Source organism: Scyliorhinus canicula, chromosome 2, assembly GCF_902713615.1.
Source record: "Scyliorhinus canicula chromosome 2, sScyCan1.1, whole genome shotgun sequence".
Classification (NCBI taxonomy): Eukaryota; Metazoa; Chordata; class Chondrichthyes; order Carcharhiniformes; family Scyliorhinidae; genus Scyliorhinus; species Scyliorhinus canicula.
In genome coordinates, this window is record NC_052147.1 from 97,878,567 (window position 1) to 97,897,695 (window position 19,129).

The following is a 19,129-nucleotide window of genomic DNA, read 5'->3' on the forward strand; positions in this document are numbered from 1 at the left end:
TCAATTGATGGGAGGCAGGTTCGCGTGATGGACTGTGCTGTATTCACGACTCTCTAAAGTTTCTTATGGTCTTGGTCTGAGCAGTTGCCATGCCAGGCTGTGATTCAGCCAGAAAAGATGCTTTCTATGGTGTATCTGTAAACATTGGTAAGAGTTGATGTGGGCAAGCTGAATTTCCTTAGTTTCCTGAGGAAGTATAGGCGCTGTTGTGCTTTCTTGGTCGAAGTGTCAACGTGGGTGGACCAGGATAGATTATTGGTGATGTGCACACCTAGGAATTTGAAGCTGCCAACTATCTCCACCTCGGCACCACTGATGCAGACAGGGGTGTGTACGATACTTTGCTTCCTGAAGTGTTCAGCTCTTTAGTTTTGCTGGCATTGAGGGAGAGGGAAGAGATTGAGGGAGAGAGAGGTTCATAGAATTTGGGGGTAATATATTAGCATGGACAGATCGATCAAAAACACAGAGCAGGCATAAAAATGACTCTTCAAAGTTGGCAGTGAATAGTCGAGTGCCACAGGAATCAGTGCTGGGACTTCAGCTATTTACAATCTATTTTAATGACTTGGATGAAGAGACAAGGAGTAATGTATCAAAGTTTGCTGATGATGCCATGTTAGGTGGGAATATAAACTGCAGGGAGGATGTGGAGAGGCTGCAAAGAGACATAGACAGGTTCAATGAGTGGGCAACAAGTTGGCAGATGGAGTATTATATAGGGAAGTGTAAAGTTATTCATTTTGTTCGTAAGAATAAAAATGCAGAATATTTTTTAAAGGTGTTAAACCTTGTAGTGTTGATGTTCAAAGAGACATGGTTGTTGTGCTCATACAAGGAAGGCAGAAAGTTATTTTTCATTTTTTCCAATTAAGGGGCAATTTAGCATGGCCAATCCACCTAACCTGCACATCTTTGGGTTGTGGGGTGAAACATACGCAAACACAGGGAGAATGTGCAAACTCCACACGGACAGTGACCCAGAGCCGGGATCGAACCTGGGACCTCGGCGCCGTGAGGCAGCAATGCCAACCACTGCACCACCATGCTGCCTGGGAAGCCAGAAAGTTAGCATGCAGATGCAGCAAGCAATTAGGAAGATAAATGGCACATTGGCCTTTATTGCAACGGGTTTAGAAGTAAAAGAATAGCGATGTCTTGCAGAGATCTTTGATGAGACTGAATCTGGACTACCGCGTGCAGTTTTGGTTTCCACATTTAAGAAAGGGTGGACAAGATTCTCCGGCATCCATTTGACGTGCTTCTTGACAGTGGGAGGGGCCCCATCATTGGTCAGCTGTGGGATCCCACCGCTATCAATAGGATTTCCTGTTGAATCCACCCTATGTCACTGGGAAACCCACGGTGGGGATGCGCCGTAGGTGAGGCCGGAAGATCTCACTCGATATACTTGCACTGGAAGCAGTATAGTGAAGGTCCCTGAGATAATGTCCTATGATGAGAAGCTGAGTAAATTGAGTTCACATTCTCTGGCGTCTAGAAAAATGCAAGGCGGTCTCATTGATACTAACAGAATTCTGAAGGGGCTTGATAGAGAGACGCTGCAAGATTGTTTCCGCTGATTGCGGACTCTAAAATGGAGGCAGAGTCTCAGGATAAGGGGCTGATCACTTCGGACTGAAATGAGGAAACATTGCTTCACTCGAGGAGTTATTTCTACCCCAGGAGGCTGTGGGTGCACCATCATTGAATATATTTAACGCTAGGATAGATAGATCTTTGGTCTCTCAGGGACTAAAGGAATATGGGAAACATAGGGCAAATATAAAAGAGAAAGGTTAGTGTTAGTGCTAGAATTAAGTATTCAGAGATTAGTACGATTATAGGAGATGTAAAAAGAGGATGTGTGTGAGAGAGCTCGCAGAGAGTCATCGCACTCTGGCACCATCTTGCTTTAGTGCAATTTTACAATCTATATATTTGAAGACTTTGGGATTGCACTGCGGTAGCTGTAGGTTGCTGGTATATCGTGCTCCTTTCCTTGTGCAGATGCGCTGGGCCCCAATTATTACGTCCTTAACTCTCCGACAGAGGTCAGCTATCTGGGGGTGAGCCTGAATGACCTCCTCTTTCACCAGGGCCTGGGTAGCAGCATCTTCTTGGTAAAGAGGAACGCAAAATTTCTGGTGGCACAGTGGTATTTCCGGTGGGCTCAGTAACCCAGAGACCGAGGGTAACTCTCTGGGGACCCAGGTTCGAATCCCACCACAACTGATGGCAAAATCTGAATTTAGTAAAAATCTGGAAGCTGTTGTCGAGTGATGGAAGCATGAAACCATTGTTGATTTTCGTAAAACCACATTTAGTTCATTAAAGTCCTTATCCGGCCTGGCCTAATGTGACTCCAGACCCACAGCAATGAGGTTGACTCTTAAATGCCCTCGAAATGGCTCAGTAAACCATTCATCAAGGACAATTAGAGATGGCAATAAATTCTGGCCCAGCCCACGTCCCATGAATGAATTTTGAAAAATGTAGCACCTCAGATGTGCCCTGCGTCTCCATGTGTAAATCCCCTTTTTGGTGCCGAATGAGCCCTGCTCCTCCTCTTACCGCCATTTTACGATTTATATGTATTTGAAGACTTTGGGATTGCACTGCGGTAGCTGTAGGTTGCTGATGTATCGTACCCGTTTCCTTATGCAGATGTGCTGGGGCCCAGTTATTACGTCCTTAACTCTCCGACAGCTAGCTGGGGGTGAGCCAAAGAATGGCTGGTCTTTCTTGTTTAAGATGAAGTTTGAGGGCTCTAATTTAGAGGTATGTCAAAGATAAGGGGTGCGATCTAAGCAATTGGAACAGAGTCCCGTGATGAGTGTTTAGTCGGGTATTTCCCAGTGCTTGAGAAACACTGCGCTATCTATCGGGACTCTGTTCCAAATCAGGGCCTCAGCGGGGAACTTCCCATCGAAATTGCATTTCATCCCATTTCCTGCACTGAGGAACTCCTCAATTCAGGAAGAGATCGATGCCATTTTTAAATGGCATCCCAATCTCTCGACACCCCCCCCCCCTCTCCCGATGTGACCCCTGAACCCCCCCCCCCCAAAGCCTCAACTCACCTATAAGGGGGTACTCAAGCCCCCCTGCACCCCAGCTCGCACGTGCAGGATACCCCTGGGCCTGATCCCCAGCGCAGGAAAAATGCAAGCCTAGCACCGCCAGCGCCCCTGCCAGCTGGAATTGCCACCAGGGCACCTTGGCAGTGCTAGGCTGACACCCAGGTGGTGGTGCCAGGCTGGCAGTGCCAGGGTGCCACCCTGTCCAGAGGGCAAGCTCCTGGCGCCTCCGATCCCTTGGGAGACCCCCAAAGTGCCTTTCCGTCTCATCCACATTTGTGGGGACCAGCACCGAATGGAGGTCTCCACGGCAAAGGGGTAAGGTCCCAACGCTTCAGCTAGGTCAGGGGCGTTCATATTAGAGCGAGACTAACTGTCTCACTCTAATATATAGATTTGCCAGATAGTGATTCCACCCACAATGGGAGGCATTCACACCGTGACGTCTCATGAGATTACATTAGATCTCACGGGGCGTGACGAGCCGGGTAGATCCCGGAAGAGGGATTTCTCGGCATGTGCCGTGTCGCATTTCGGGCGCAATAGCCGACAGATCTGGCCCAAGCAATCAGTGGCTTTCTGAAGTTGTGGGTTGCACATATCATAAAGTGACAGCATGTTTCACATTAACCCCGTTATTGTGCGTTCTGTTATTAATCTTATCATGAAAAAGCCTCTTAAAACAACTTGCACCGGTGATTTTGGAGTACGATCAAAGGAAACTTGCCAAATCAGCGATAAGCACCAGCAGACTCTTGCTCTTACAGTTCGAAAAGTCAATTCAGAAAGGCTATTTAAATTTTGGTTCTGCATTGGATGGAATAGATAGCTAAGTTGCCTCTGATTTTAAAAACTCTTTTCTGTTCCGGGGCATAATGTTTGGGTAGAGAGATTGCCTTCCATTTTGCATACTTGCAATTTTTCCCCACGGCCAAAAAGTGAATGTTGGTTGGTGTGCTATTTGAGGTTCCAAACAATTGATAAGATTGGAACAACGTTCCCGGAACCATCTTATCTCCTGCAGGGGGTCAATGATGAGAAGCATTGCATGGGAACAAAATGTTAATTGGATGATCAAAAGGGCAGTGCAGGAACAGGAGTAAACCCGAGGGGCTGAATGGTCTACTCTTGCTTGCTCCTAATTCCTGTGTTCATATTGTTGGTCAAGTGTTGGCTATCGTGAAGTTGTGAGTTCCATTTACATGTCTCATGGTTAACCTGATCACAAATGAAAGACACTCCCCCGGTGGTTGACTTTTCGTCATGTCTGTTCCAGGTGAGGCACGGCTACTCCAAGCTGGTCTGGTGCTCCCTCATTGGAAAGGTCTTCTACTACTTTCGGAACCAAGATGACAAGGTATGACCAGCGAGCGTATTTAGAGACAGACTGAAACCAGCTGATTAAGGGGGGCTATGTACATTCCGACTGCCAACCCTGGTTGCTAACAGCCTCTGCCAAGAATGAGTCATGTGGCTTGAATATATCAGTGTTATCCCAGTGTGCTATCCACATGTGGCTAATTGGAAATGCAGATGTGGAAAATTGCTTTTCTATGTTTGAGGGTTAAATAATGACATGAAAAGCAGAATGTTCGTTCATCTTTTTTTGAAAAATATTTTGATTCAACATTTTAACATTTTTAAACAAACAGGACCCCCCCCCCCCCCCCCCCCCCCCCCTCCTCCTGCTCACCCCTTGGTAGCAACCAGGTCTCCAAAGTGCAAAATGGACGACCCCCATTCTGTTGGAACCCCTCATCTGCTGCTTTCAGAGCAAATTTCAGCTTTTCCAAGGCCATAAACTCTTCCACATCCCCCAGCCACACTGAGGCACAGAGTGGAGAAGCTGACCTCCACCCCAACAGGACCCGGCTGCGTATCAACGAGGCGAAGGCTAAAACATGTGCCCCCGCTCCCGCCTGCAACTCTGGCAGGTCTGTCACCCGGAATATGGCCCCCAGGGGACCCGGCTCCAATTCCATATGCAGAACCTCAGAGATGGTGTTAAACACAACCCCCAATAGCTCTCCAAATTCAGGCAGGACCAGAACATATGGACATGGTTGGCTGGGTCCCTCCCACACTGCCTGCAGCTATTCTCCACCCCTTCAAACAGCCGGCTCATCCTCGACTTCGTTAAGTGCGCCCTCTGCACACACGAGGTCAAGGCATTGACCCATCGTAACACTTCACACCATAATCCTTCCGCTAGCCCTTCCCCAACTCTTCCTCCCACTTGGCCTTAATTCCTTCCATAGACTCCTTATCCTCCTCCATAATCCTCCCATAAATCACTGAGACAACCCCACTTTCCAACACCCCCCCCCCCCCCCCCCCCCCGACTGCATCTCCTCCAGCAACGAGGAGTGCGGCGTCATCAAGAAACTCAGAAAATACTTTTTAGCGAAATTCCACACCTGCATATACCTAAAGCCTTCCTCACGTTGCAGCCCATACTTCACCCCCAATTCCTCTAGCCTTGCGAATCTCACCTCCAGAAACAGATCCTTCATCTCATTCACCCCTTTCTCCTCCCAACCCCAGAACGTCGCATCCTTCCCTCTTATTGGCATCACCCTCGACCCCGTCCTCACCTTGAACTGCTGTCGGAATTGCCCCAGATGCTCAGCGTGGCTACCACGACGGGATTCCCAGAATACTTCCCTGGGGCTAACAGCAGCGGCACCATCGCCAACGCCCATAACCCCAGCCCTTTACAGGACGCCCACCTCCATCCACACCCATAAGAACTCCTTTCTTTAACCTTCACTTTCTCCACATTCACCGCCCGGTAATAGTGCAACAGATTTGGACTGCCACCCACTTTGGAGCACCACCTTCCTTATCCTCACCACCTTCCCTACCCACACAAACAACAAGATCAGCCCATCCACCCCTCGAGAAAATGCCTTTGACAAATAGACTGGGAGACACTGGAACAGAAACTGGCAAAATGTTCATTTTCACTGCCTGCACCCGGCCAGCCAATGACAAAGGGAGACTATCCCACCTCCCCAGACCCTCCTTCACCTTCCCTAGCAGGCTCGTAAAATTTAGCTTACACCCAAAGGAGATACAACAAAATACTCACTCTTCCCTAAATTCAATTTATGCCCTGAAAATGCCCCATATTTCCCTCGCAACCCCATTATGTTTCCCATCAAAAAGCCCGGGACCGTGATATACAGCAGTAAGTCATATGCCTACAGATACACCCTATGCTCCAACATTCCCACCTCCCACCCTCTTTATCCCCTTCCATAAGCCCAAACCCATCAGTGCAATCGGCAAGGGCTCAATTGCCAATGCGAACAAGAGGGGGGACATGGGGCATCCCTGCCTCATTCCCCGGAATAGTGGGAAGTACTCCTACTGCGTCTCATTCATCCGCACACAAGTTGTCGGATCCTTATATAGTAATTTTACCCAAGCCACAAACTTAGGCCCAATCCCAAACTTCTCCAGTACCGCAACCAGTTATCTCCACTCCACTCTGCATCTAACGCCAGCGCCACCTCTAAATCCCTCCCCTCTGCCGGAGAAAGCAGCACATTCAGCAGCCCCCCACGTTCGACGACAGCTGCCTACCCTTGACAAATCCTGTCTGACCCTCCCCAACCACCTTCAGAAGACACCCCTCCAACCTCACCGCCAGCACCTTCGCCAATATTTTGGCATCCACATTAGCAGAGAAAAGGGGGGGGGCTATAAGACCCACATTCCACTGGGTCCTTTTCCTTTTTCACAGCACCAGGGTCTCAGGGTTGATTCCCGCTTGGATCACTGTCTGTGTGGAATCTGCACGTTCTCCCTGTGTCTACGTGGGTTTCCTCCGGGTGCTCCAGTTTCCTCCCACAAGTCCTGAAAGACGTGCTTGTTAGGTGAATTGGACACTTTGAATTCTCCCTCAATGTACCCGAACTGGTGCCGGAATGTGGCGACTAGGGGATTTTCACAGTAACGTCATTTCAGTGTTAATGTTAGCCTACTTGTGATACTAATAAAGATTATTATTATTATTATTATTATTAATAATAGATGCCTGCCTCATAGTCTCCATTAATGCCCCCCTTTGCCATCGCATACTCAAAACATTTCCACCATCAGCTGTGCCAACTGGTCCTTAAACATTTTGTAAAACTCCACCGGGAACTCATCTGGCTCTGGAGCCTTACCCTACTGCATCTTCCTTATTGCTAACTTAATTTCCTCCAAACCTAATGGCGTTTCCAAACCAGCCCTCTCCTCTCCCACCTCCGGCTACTCCAGTCGCTCCAGAAACTCCCTCATCCCCGACTCATCCTCTGGCGGCTCTGACTTATAACCTCCTATAAAAGTCCTCCAACTCCCTGTTCACCTGCTCCATTCCACCACCAGCCTTCCCATACCATTCCTAATCCGCAGAATCTCCCTCGCCACTGTCTGCCGACAGTGATCAAAAAATGAAACAGTTGGAGATCTATAGCTATGGGAAGAGAGCAGGGCGGTGAGCTTAATTTTGGAATGCACTACCAATGACCCAGCACACACACAATGGGCTGAATGGCCTCACCCAGTTCTGTAAACTGTAAGTTATATGTGTTATACTGTCATCAATAACAGTTTAGTTTTGTTCTTTGTTATGTTTAAACAAAACTTAATTTGGTGTGTTAATGGAATGATTGCTTTATTTCAGATGCTCTGAAACTTTTTCTCCTGATATTAAGATTGTAGAATGTTTGTTTAAGGGGAGGAAATTTGAGATCTAAGGAACATAATAGCCAGGTCTCCAATTTCTGCCTGCTGTTGGGATCTTTGCAAATGGTTCAATAGAACTCATGCTTCCTCTGGCACCATTTGCTCCTCTATCCACGATGACTCTGATCAGGAGACCATAACCAATCCATGGATATTTCCATGTACATCAATGAGTTAACAATCCAAAATGCAAGCTTTAGGAGGTGTGGGTATGGCCATCTCTGTCAGCCAGTTTTCCCCCTCGCTCTGCAGATCCCACACCAACCCTGTCCAACCAACGCAATCAACAAAGTCAATAAAACAATGACCTATAGAGCTGCTACAATTTGAAGGGGTTAAACTGTACAGACCTCTGGTCTGACCACACCCTGAGTAGTGTGACAGGTCTGGGGATGACGTAGAATAGAATCTTGAGGAGTGGCTGCAGCATCAAGGGCCTGACTGGGTTTGTGAAAGGTTAGACAGATCTAGGGGTGGACCAGCTAACAATTGGGCAGCCAACTTGAGTCCACTGTCCATCTGCATAGAGACAGCCAGAGCCATTTTGAGAGCCAGGCCTCATTTAAATAGAAGCCAAGCCAAGATGGAAATTGAGGCTGCCTCAATATTGGAAGAGGGATGTATTTTGTGGGGCATGTTATTTTTTCCAGACCCAGAAAAATAATTTGAAACTTGCCATTTTGGATGTGTTGTCAGTAAAAATGGCAAATGTGTAATTGGCCCAGGCTCCAAACAGTCCGCCATTAAATGACAAAAAGGGTCCATAGGATCCTGATTGTCATATTAAAAGAAACCTCTCACCTTAAATCAGTGGGAGTTTCATCCTTTGAACTAGGCCCTGGGAGAATGGCGGTAACCAGGGCATTGTTGGTGACATTGCAGGAGATAGAAGCTCCCATTGTGAGGCCATTTTCCACCTGTAAAGATTCTCAGCCTAATGGCTTCATGTATGAGGCATCAGCGAAGGAGTTTCATCTTGACTGAAATGCTCCCTTTGCATTTTTAGTTCCCTCTGGGCCACCTGAAAGTCCGCAAGGCTAAAGTTGGAGAGGTAGACCGATCCTGCGATTCCGATGAGGATTACGAGGCGGGAGGCCGAGGGTTCCTCTCATCGCACTTCACTCTGGTCATCCATCCGAAGGATCAGAGTCCGACTTATCTGCTGATTGGTACCAAGCAAGAAAAGGTGAGAGATCTGTTCAATTCGGCCCCAAGTGTGTTCAGGAGAGGGCAGGAGAAAATAAAGGGAATATTTGCCAAGGATAACAACCGTAGTGTTTTGACAATCATCAAGCTGCAGCTATGTGCCTCAGTGGAGTTGCCCTCACTGTGGACAATAGACTCAGGCCTGCACACTGCGGTTCCCAAGATTCTAGGATTACCCTGTAGTCTTCAACAATTAAAGATTAATCTCTAGGATGTTGCTGTGAGCAAACCAGGGAAAACGCATAGGGATATTGAAAACATTTCTTGGCGAGATTTTCCCGGATATCGGCAAACGGCGCCTTTGGGTAGGAAAAGACGGCCGCTTTGTGCACCATTTGGAGCCACACTGAGGAAAATAAGCAAGCAGCGGTCCCATGACATGTCGCTGGCGTGGCAGCCTCTGATTCGCCCACATCGCCAAAAACGTAGTCAGTCGAGGATCAGGGTGCCATTTTTAAAGGCCGCCCAGTCCAGAAAGAGAAACGGTGCTGATCCTGGAACTCTTCCCCCAGCGATGCTGGGGGACTGCCTCCTGGCACCCCCAAGCAGTCTGCTGGATTGGCACCTCATTAACCACTTTAAACACTTTAAACCCGGTGGCAGACGTGTGTATCATCTACAAGATGCACTGTGGCAATTCACCCAAACCTTCTTCAACAGCACCTTCCAAACCCATGACCTCTGCACCTCAAACGACAAGAGCAGAAGATATAAGGGAACTCCATCACCTGAAATTTCCCCTCCCGAGTTACAACGATCCTGACTTGGAAATATATCGCCGTTCCTTCACTGTCACAGGGTCAAAATCCTGGAATTCGCTTCCTAACAGCACTGTGGATGTAACTATGCTACCTGGACAGCAGTGGTTCAAGAAGACAGCTCACACCACATTCGTAAAGTAATTTAGGGCTGGGTAATGCTGGCCTAGCCAGCGACGCCTGATTATCATAGAACAACATAGAACATACAGTGCAGAAGGAGGCCATTCAGCCCATCGAGTCTGCACTGACCCACTTAAGCCCTCACTTCCACCCTATCACCGTAACCCAATAACCCCTCCTAACCTTTTTGGTCACTAAGGGCAATTTGTCATGGCCAATCCACCTAACCTGCACGTCTTTGGACTGTGGGAGGAAACCGGAGCACCCGGAGGAAACCGGAGCACCTGGAGGAAACCTACGCAGACACAGGGAGAACGTGCAGACTCCTCACAGGCAGTGACCCAGTGGGGAATCGAACCTGGGACCCTGGCGCTGTGAAGCCACAGCTATCCATTTGTGCTACCATGCTGCCCTTAATTCTTAATTAAGGCAATTAAGAATGTGCAATGAATGCTGGCCTTTCCACATCCCCGTGAAAGAATAAAGTAACTGCTGCAGCTCATTCTTGTAGTGGTTTGATACAGTTTTGCTCGGCCACCTCAAATTCATGTGGACTAGAGTCACATACAGGTCAGACCAGGTAAGAGCAACAGGTTCCCTTCCCTGAAGGACATAAATGAACCAGTTGGGGTTTTATAACAGTGCAACAGTTTCATGGTGACTTCTACAGGTACCAGGGGCTGGATTATTTATTATTGGGACTAAGTCCCCATGCCGTCGTGAACACTGTGGCCTTTAACGCCTGGAAAACTGGTCAAAAGGCCACTGGTTCCCAGTCTTGCTGGGGGCTAGCAGGCAGCCATCGTACAGCTTGCAGCTCTTGCTGCTGATACGGCCCCCAGCACTTCTGGGTCAGAGGCCGCGCATGCGCATGGCGGCGGCCTGCAGCAGCCGCGCCGTGCTCCATGGCGGACTCAGCCCTGGACCAGCAAAGTAGTGCCTTGCATCGTCCGCTCACACGCCCCGGACCGCCTGGCCACATTGCCTCCAGCCCCGAATGAAGTCCCCTCTGCCCGCTGATTGGCCCTCTCCCGACTGTGGCGGCCCCAGACTGAGTCCGCAGCCGCCACGCAAGGATCCCGGACGGTGTGAGCACACATAAACCATGCCGTCGGGAATTCGGTCAGTCGGCAACAGAGCATCGATTTTCGGGGGGCAGAGATTTTAAAAACCGGCGCCACTCCCGATTTCAGCGGGAAAACGGATTCTCCGCCCCGTCACCGAACGCAATTTCGGCGTCGGGGGAGCGGAGAATCCAGCCCCCGATGTTTAAATTTGTGCTTTTAAACTGAATTCAAATTCTCAAACTCTGGTGGATAAGATTTGAACTCATGATGCCTGGATTATTAAGACAGACCTCTAGAGTTCCAATCCAGTAACATAACCGCTACCCTACAGTACCTGCTGCTACTCTCTCACTCTCCATCACTCGATCTCCCACTCATTCTGTGACAATCAGACTGAAGCATAACTGTCGTTTGTTTTATTATTCACGTGTTGTTTCTTCAAAATCTTCTTGTCCAACAGGACACCTGGCAGTACCACTTGACTGTGGCAGCTGGGAGCAGCCATTCCAAAGTGGGCACTGAATATGAGCAGCTCATCGGAAAACTGTTGGATGTCGATGGGGAGCCAAGTGAGTGTGACGCAGCGAGATACTGGAACCGAGGTGACCAGAGGGCCCGCGATCTTCTCGTGGGATGCAAATTAAAAGAATTTTCAAAATGGGTTTATTTTGTTAACAATATATGGTGTTGTTCTATTGCACCCATTGCGTACTATGTCAGAGGACTTTAAGATTCTGAAAGGATTTGTGAGGGTAAATTTAGGTAGATTTGGGATAGACTTGCGGGAGAGAGGGGGGGGGGGTCTTTCTATAGACTAGGGCTAAGATTTAACGCCCAAAAATCGGAGTCCTGTTTTGGGCGCGTGTTGTATCGAGACCGACCCCGCCATCGGGTCTCGGGTCAGAATCACCCTCAGCTCGCCAGTGCAAGAAGAGATCGAGGAGCCCTTTTGCCGCTTGCATCTCATGACCCCCCCCCCCCCCTAGACTCCCCCCGCAGCCTCTTGAGTGTCCTCAAGCACCCCTCCTCCACTCAATCTCTTAAGGGCAGGGCACCCCTGGGCCTGATTCTTGGCTGGGGCAATCTGGCACCCGGGCATGTTGGCACTGCCAACCTGGCACCATGGTAGTGTCTCTTCCAGCCTGGCATTGCCAAGTTGTCAGGCTGGCAGTGTCTAGATGGCAGTGTCAGGATACCACCCTGACCAAAGCCCGGGGCCTCCGAAGGCCTCAGAGGCCTAATGGCTCACAGCAAGGGCAAGATCCAGATCATGACATCTTGCGAGATCTAATGAGATCTCACGCGGTGTTCCGAGCGTCGCAAATCTCGTGAGAACACTCGCGTGAGATTTAACAACCTCGTCATATCACCGAGTCGGGAATGACGAGGCCGTTTGATCGTGCCCAAGATAGTCACTAATAAATCCAACAAGCAATTGAGGGGAATTTCTTTCCCCAGAGGGTGGTGTAAATGTGAAACCCGCTGTCATATAGATGTATTGAGGCAAGTAGCATCGGTTTGGTGTTTTAAGGGGAAGCTGAATAGTCACCTGAGGAAGAAATGAATTGAAGGGTGTGCTGATGAGGTGAAGTCAGGTGGGAGGTGCCTCCTTGAGGAACATAAACACTGGCCTCGACCAGTTGGACTGAATGTCCTGTTTATGTGATGTAAATCCTATGTAACTGCAAGGGTGCCAAACGACTGTGAATGAACCTCACACACTGGGATTAGTTTGGAGTCAACCCTGGTACTAATTTTAGGTGCTAGAAATATAACAACAGGAGGAGGCCATTCAACCCCTTGAGTCTGTTCACATTCAGTTTTGTCAAGTTTGGCCTCATCCCAGCTCCGTTTACCAGCCTTGCCTACATCCAGGCCCTTACTTTATTTATCTAACAGCATTGATGATGGTGTTGAGGGTGCGGTGCTGTGCTTCCCAGTTGAGTTTTATCTGCCTTGCCCAGGTTCTCTGATTGCCAGTAAGAAGTCTTGCAACACCAGGTTAAAGTCCAACATGTTTGTTTCAAACACTAGCTTTCGGAGCGCAGCTCCTTCCTCAGGTGAGTGAGGAAGGAGCAGTGCTCCGAAAGCTAGTGTTTGAAACAAATCTGTAGGACTTTAACCTGGTGTTGTAAGACTTTGTACTGTGCTCACCCCAGTCCAACCCCGGCAGCTCCACATCATCTCTGATTGACAATTGAGGATGAATAAATATTCAGGAGAGAAAACACATTGGCCACCTCCATTATTAAAAACAATAGACTTGCCATGCCCATGTGGATGCACACCCTTCGATGTGTTGAATGAGCGGGATTTGAGTTGGATTGGAATTCTCTGCACGGTCAGCTAATTTTGGAATAAAAGCGGAGAATGCGGACAAACCCGGCAGGCCAAACAGCATCTGTGGAGAGAGAAACAGAGCCAACACCTCGAGTCCAACATAGTCGACCGTCCTAATGTTTACAGCTAATTTTGCACACTGCAGGTGCTGTTTAGTATTAAAACAGGAAAGTGGAGGCTAGGAGGTTCAACACACTTCTCTTACTGCCAGTCGTGTGGAGCAAGATATTTGACACTGATCTGATTATCATCGTACTGTCACATCCCGAAGATGGTCTTTTGTTTCTGCAAGAACAGTCTGGTCACTGAGCCGTTTCCATAACAAAGGGTGCTTTTTTTTCTTTTACAAAGACTGGTTTTCAGATTGACTCGCACACAATCCTCGCCACCCATCTCAACAGGAGAGCCAGTGGACTGGCCTTTAGGTCTGCATCACACACCTTTCGATTCCACTTGGGTGGCCTGAGCAAGAGTTTTATTGTTGCCAACATAACTCGGGTCATAAAAGCATCCCATCATAAACGTTTCCTATCATATCGAGCTGCAGTCCTTGGAGCAGGGATAGTTGAGGAGTTTGGGATAAGTCCAGCGCCAATGTGGGTATTATCTGCATGGTCCACTGGACTACACCATGAGGAGTCGCAAAACCAATAGCTGCAAAGATAACTTTGAAATCACACTATCATTCCCTCGGCCTTTAATTTGTGGGTTTGGCCTTGAATTTTCTGGCTCAGAGATAGTGAGGTGCAGATTCATGGTGTGAATTGTCACTTTTGACAGATGGGACTTGCTTCTTCTTGGGCAGCACGGTAGCACAGTGGTTAAGTCCCAGGTTCGATTCCCAGCTTGGGTCACTGTCTGTGCGGAGTCTGCACATTCTCTCTGTGTCTGGGTGGGTTTCCTCCGGGTGCTCCGGTTTCCTCCCACAAGTTCCGAAAGACGTGCTGTTAGGTCATTTGGACATTCTGAATTCTCCCTCAGTGCCCCTGAACAGGCGCCGGAATGTGGCGACTAGGAGCTTTTCACAGTAACTTCGTTGCAGTGCTCATGTTCTTGTGACACTAATAAAGATTATTATTTTGCACATAGACTCGCCGACCTGGAAGCATCCTGTCCTGTGCAGCAGCAAAGGTGGCCTCCCCAATGCCCTCACCACTCTCCCCTCGGAAGCACTGCAGACTGAGGCACTCAAACTCTTCAAGGTAAAAACTGATGTATTACCTTTGATTGGTGCGTAACCAAAGCTGGAATCCTCCCAGAAAGTCATGGAGGGTTGGCTCTGGCGGGAAAATCAGTGTGAAGCACGGGCTTTTCTCACCTTATGGAACAGCACCCTGTGCAACTTCAAAGGGGAGGCGAGACTAACGCCGTCAACTGGAGGGGTGGGCCTAAGAAGGCCGGCAACGCAGGAATCCCACGATCGGGCTGACTTTTATAAAGGCCGCCCCCATCTCAGATTTAAACAAAAGGCACCCTCCCCTCACCCCACAGAGTGAAACCCCCAATAGACATGGGGAACTCACCCCAACCACGGATATCAAGACCCCCACAGGGACACGAGCAACCCCCACCTCCCACGGATAAGGGGAAACCTCCTCCCCCCCTCCCCCACAGACAAAAAGACAAACTCCGCCCCCTCACCTCCATGGATAAGGGGAGCCCAGCAATGGAACTCCCCTGGCAGTGCCCCCTCCCAGGCTGGTCCCTCACTACGTGTGCACCCCCGGGGTCGTCACTTCGACTGGTTTTCATTTTCATTTTTAAAACCAGTAGTGATTGGCGCCAGGATGGCTGGATGGGCAGTTCGTATGAGGGCGGAAGTAGCGGCATCAAACTCATTAACACAATATGAAATTATTGCAAATCAGGCCCATGTCATTCCTGGGCGTGAGCCTGATTGCATCACCGGTGGAGGGGGGCAGATCTCATTCTGAGATCTCTCCAGCGCAAACCCTATTTTTCCACTCTCGTGATATTTAGGGGCTTGTACAGAATTTATGCCCATGGCCAATGGGGCCATTAGATTGCGGCCCAAGTGTGGATATGATCAATTATCATTTTTCTTTCTGATATACTTCCTATTGTTCCAAATTACAGTCCCTCATTCCAGGTGTGTTATAGATATCAGGTGGTCAGCCCACCTCCTTCTTGCCCACTACTCCTGGTCTGTTCCCCCATAATATGGGCACTGGGTAAGGCGTCCATTATGCTGTCTGCCTTTATGTGTATTGAGGCCCTTAATTGCCAATTATTTAGGAAGTTAATCAGCCTCCACGGTCATAAAATGCTGGGCAGTGGCAGCCCAGCCACAGTACAAAGGCCATTTTTTAAAACTGCTTCTGTGAAAAAGTGGGAAGTGAGGGGTGCTGGGGGTGGGTGAGCATTTCAATCATGGGGTGTCATGTGTACATTGGAGGCACCCCCACACACAACCCTCACCCGCTGCAGGGATGCCCCCCACCAGCTGCTTTCTTCCTCCCTGCCTGGTCTAGAAAACTGGTCCCTCTCATCCCCACTCCATAGAACGGCCAATCACTTCCTACTGTAAAAGCCCAGGACTTACTGGGATCCATCTTCATGCTGGCAAGCCCAGCAGCACACACTATGGAGTTCTGGCACTGATGTGACTGCTGACTGGCTGGCCAGCAGCTCTGGAGGGCAGGATTCAATGCTCAGCATGTTTTCATGGGAGGGGGGGTAGGCTATCTGTTTTATTCTGAGCAGGGCTGGGGAGGGTGGGTGTGCGTGTTGAGCAGTGCGACGCTTTGTGAAATCCAGCCCATTATTTGCCTTGGCGTGATTCTATTTCCAGTGATCAAAACTGTTTCCCCCATCACCCTTGTCGTCACTGACTTCCATTGACTCTCGATCCACAAAAACCTCCAAATTAAAATTCTAATCTCGTATTTAAATCCCTTCGATACCTCCTGTCTTCCCATCTCTAAATTCCTCCAGCCCTACAACTGCTAATTACCTCAACTCTGGCCTCTACTACATCTCTTCCCCAGTTCCACTGGCCCTCCCCCCAAATCACTCCATCAGCCACGCCATTGGTGTCTGTACTTTTGCTATCTCGGCCTAAACTCTGGAATTCTCTCCATAATCCCTGCTCTCTTGCCTTCTCCGCCTTTTCCTAGGGTAGACATGGAGCAGATGGTCCCACATGTGGAGAGACCAGAGTTAACCCCCAAATAAACCCAAGAATGAAAACAGGAGATACTTCTTTACACAAGAGTGATGAGAATGTGGAACTCAGCACTACATGGATTAGCTGAGGTGAATCACATAGATGCTTTTTAGGGGAAAGCTAAACAGAACATGAGGAAGAGAGAAATAGAATTATACACTTATTATACATTGACGGGGCTAAATAAAAAAGAGGTGCGAGGATGATAAAGCAGAGGATTGGGTCGTTGGGCTGAAGAGTCTATGCTCTGTGTTCAATGGAATTCTATGTAAACTCGCCTTTTTGACCATGAGTGGGATTTTCCAGTCCCACCTGCTCTGATACTGGAATATCCCGCCCGAGCTCAAAGGACTTTTCAGTGTCCATCAAATTGTCGTTCTTCTCTGCCATGACCCATCATTCATGGGTCACTCGTATCAATAAATATCTTTGTACATGACCTTCAGTTGAAACAGTCTATTTGAGCTTCCAGTTCCGCATGGTGGGCAGGACTGGAATATTTACTCCCAAGCCTTTTGAGCCTCTTGGTTGCCCTTGGTTGGCGCAGTAGGTGCAACCCGTTATATTCATGGATGGATACTTCACCATGTTCTGTCCCCACAGTCATGTCAACTGTTCATCAACGTGCTGGTCGAGGCGCCTTCGATTGACTACCACGTATCACTGGCGCAGAATGCACTGCAGGTTTGCTTGGCACACACAGAGCTACAGAATGAGATCTACTGTCAATTCATTAAACAGACCAGCCACAGGCAGCCACACAACTTCTCCCTCATACAGGTAACCATTATTTGAAGAAATCTCGAGATTCAATCAGTTCTTCAGACATTGGAGTCAGAAATATTTTTCCTTCAGAATGGGATTCCCACCTGACTTGGGAGTTTAAGGGAACAAACCCTGGACCTATTCGGTGCAATAGATAATTATCTCTCTCTTGAAGCCAATAATAGGCTCGTGGAAAGAAACTTACACTTCATACTAATCAGATTCTGGAAATTTTTATTCTTCCCTGCATGACCCATCATTCATGGGCCATTCATATCAATAGGACTTTTTGTTCGTGACCTTCAATTGAAGCAGTCTATTTGAGCTTCAGTAGCGATCATATATTTGACAAAGCATTTAATGAAATCTCTTCTGGCTTCTTGCTTCCTCTGCAGTGCTGGCAGCTTCTGGCTTTGTGCGTCGCACTTTTCCTTCCCCAGCACCATTTCCTGTGGTATCTCAAACTTCACTTGCAACGCCATGCTGACCCCAGGTATGAGACCTCTGTTGTAGTGTACATCGGGGGAAAACAGGTTGGCATGTTATGTGTGTCAGTAGAAATCTAGATAACCATTTCCTGCTGTATTAAGAGTTGACTAACATCTGCTTTTTGATATAATTTTTTTTGAGAATTGTATGGCCTATCTCTCAGTCTTTTAGAAGTATTGCTCTCTTGTAGTTTTGTTCTTCAGTGTGTGCTACCATTTCCCAGGAAGGCAGGGAAAGCCAAAGCTGTTTCCAATACCACTGTAGCACCAACTGCTGGGCCTGACTGGGGAATGGCTCTTGCTAGAACTATACTCAAAGGAGACAGACTGGTCTCCATTGGCCCTTATTCTCACTCCCAACACTTTGATCAAGATTATAGATCTACCCTGCTTAGTTTTTGAACATTCTGGGTGGGATTCTCTGATCCTGAGGCTAAGTGTTGACAGCGTCGTAAATGCCGTCGCGTTCTAAAACTGCATCAACAGGCCGCAGGATCAGCGATACTGCGCCTCATAAGGGGCCAGCGCAGCACTGGAGCGACTCACGCAGCTGCTGAGACCAGCGTCAAACAGGCGCCATGGGGCTGCGCAAACTCGCAGACCGCATCGCCGCCAATGGTGCCGATTCTCCGGTCACCGGTCGCGTGAATCGCGGCCCCCCCCCCCCCCGGCGATTTACCGACCCGACCCAGGGTTAGAGAATCCCACCCTCTATTATGTTTCACACTCAGTCAAGTATTCCCAGGTTAAGGCCGGAATTCTCCAACCATTGGGATTCTCTGTTCCCCACTGGCAGTGCACCCCCGTTCGTGGGTTTTCTGATGGCTTGTAGTGGCATCAATGGGAAATCATATTGACAAGCAGCAGCAGTCAGAAATCCCGTAACCGGTGAACGGCCGCTGCCGAGAAACACGTGGCCGGGGGAAGGGAGGATCCCACCCATAGTTTAAATGCAGAGTAAAGCTCCATTTGTAGTCCCTGATTAAGAAGCCCTGGCCTATCATAGAGTCATAGAATCCAACAGTGCAGAAGGAGGCTGTTTGGCCCATCATTTTTTAAAAATTATAAATTTAGAGTACCCAATTAATATTTTTTTCCAATTAAGGGGCAATTTAGCGTGCTCAATCCACCTACCCTGCACATCTTTGGGCTGTGGGGGCGAATCCCACGCAAAGACGGGGAGAATGTGCAAACTCCACACAGACAGTGACCCAGAGCCGGGATCGAACCTGGAACCTCGGTGTTGTGAGGCAGCAGGGCTAACCCACTGCGCCACTGTGCTGCCCTGTTTGGCCCATCATGTCTGCACCAACCCTTTGAAAGGGCACCCTACTTAAGCCCATGCCTCCACCCTATACCTGCAACCCAGTAACCCCAC

At 48.7% G+C, this 19,129-nt stretch overlaps 1 protein-coding gene across 2 annotated transcripts in view; it reads left to right on the plus strand.

The window, feature by feature from the left end:
* Positions 1-19,129, plus strand: part of plekhh1 (pleckstrin homology domain containing, family H (with MyTH4 domain) member 1) — a 165,543-nt gene that overhangs the window by 116,993 nt on the left and 29,421 nt on the right. For both annotated transcript variants that reach the window (XM_038783805.1, XM_038783811.1), the window contains exons 15-20: positions 4,357-4,437; positions 8,824-9,003; positions 11,432-11,540; positions 14,401-14,513; positions 17,102-17,278; positions 17,659-17,756. In XM_038783805.1, coding sequence (XP_038639733.1) covers positions 4,357-4,437; positions 8,824-9,003; positions 11,432-11,540; positions 14,401-14,513; positions 17,102-17,278; positions 17,659-17,756 — 758 coding nt within the window. The remainder of the gene's footprint in view (positions 1-4,356; positions 4,438-8,823; positions 9,004-11,431; positions 11,541-14,400; positions 14,514-17,101; positions 17,279-17,658; positions 17,757-19,129) is intronic.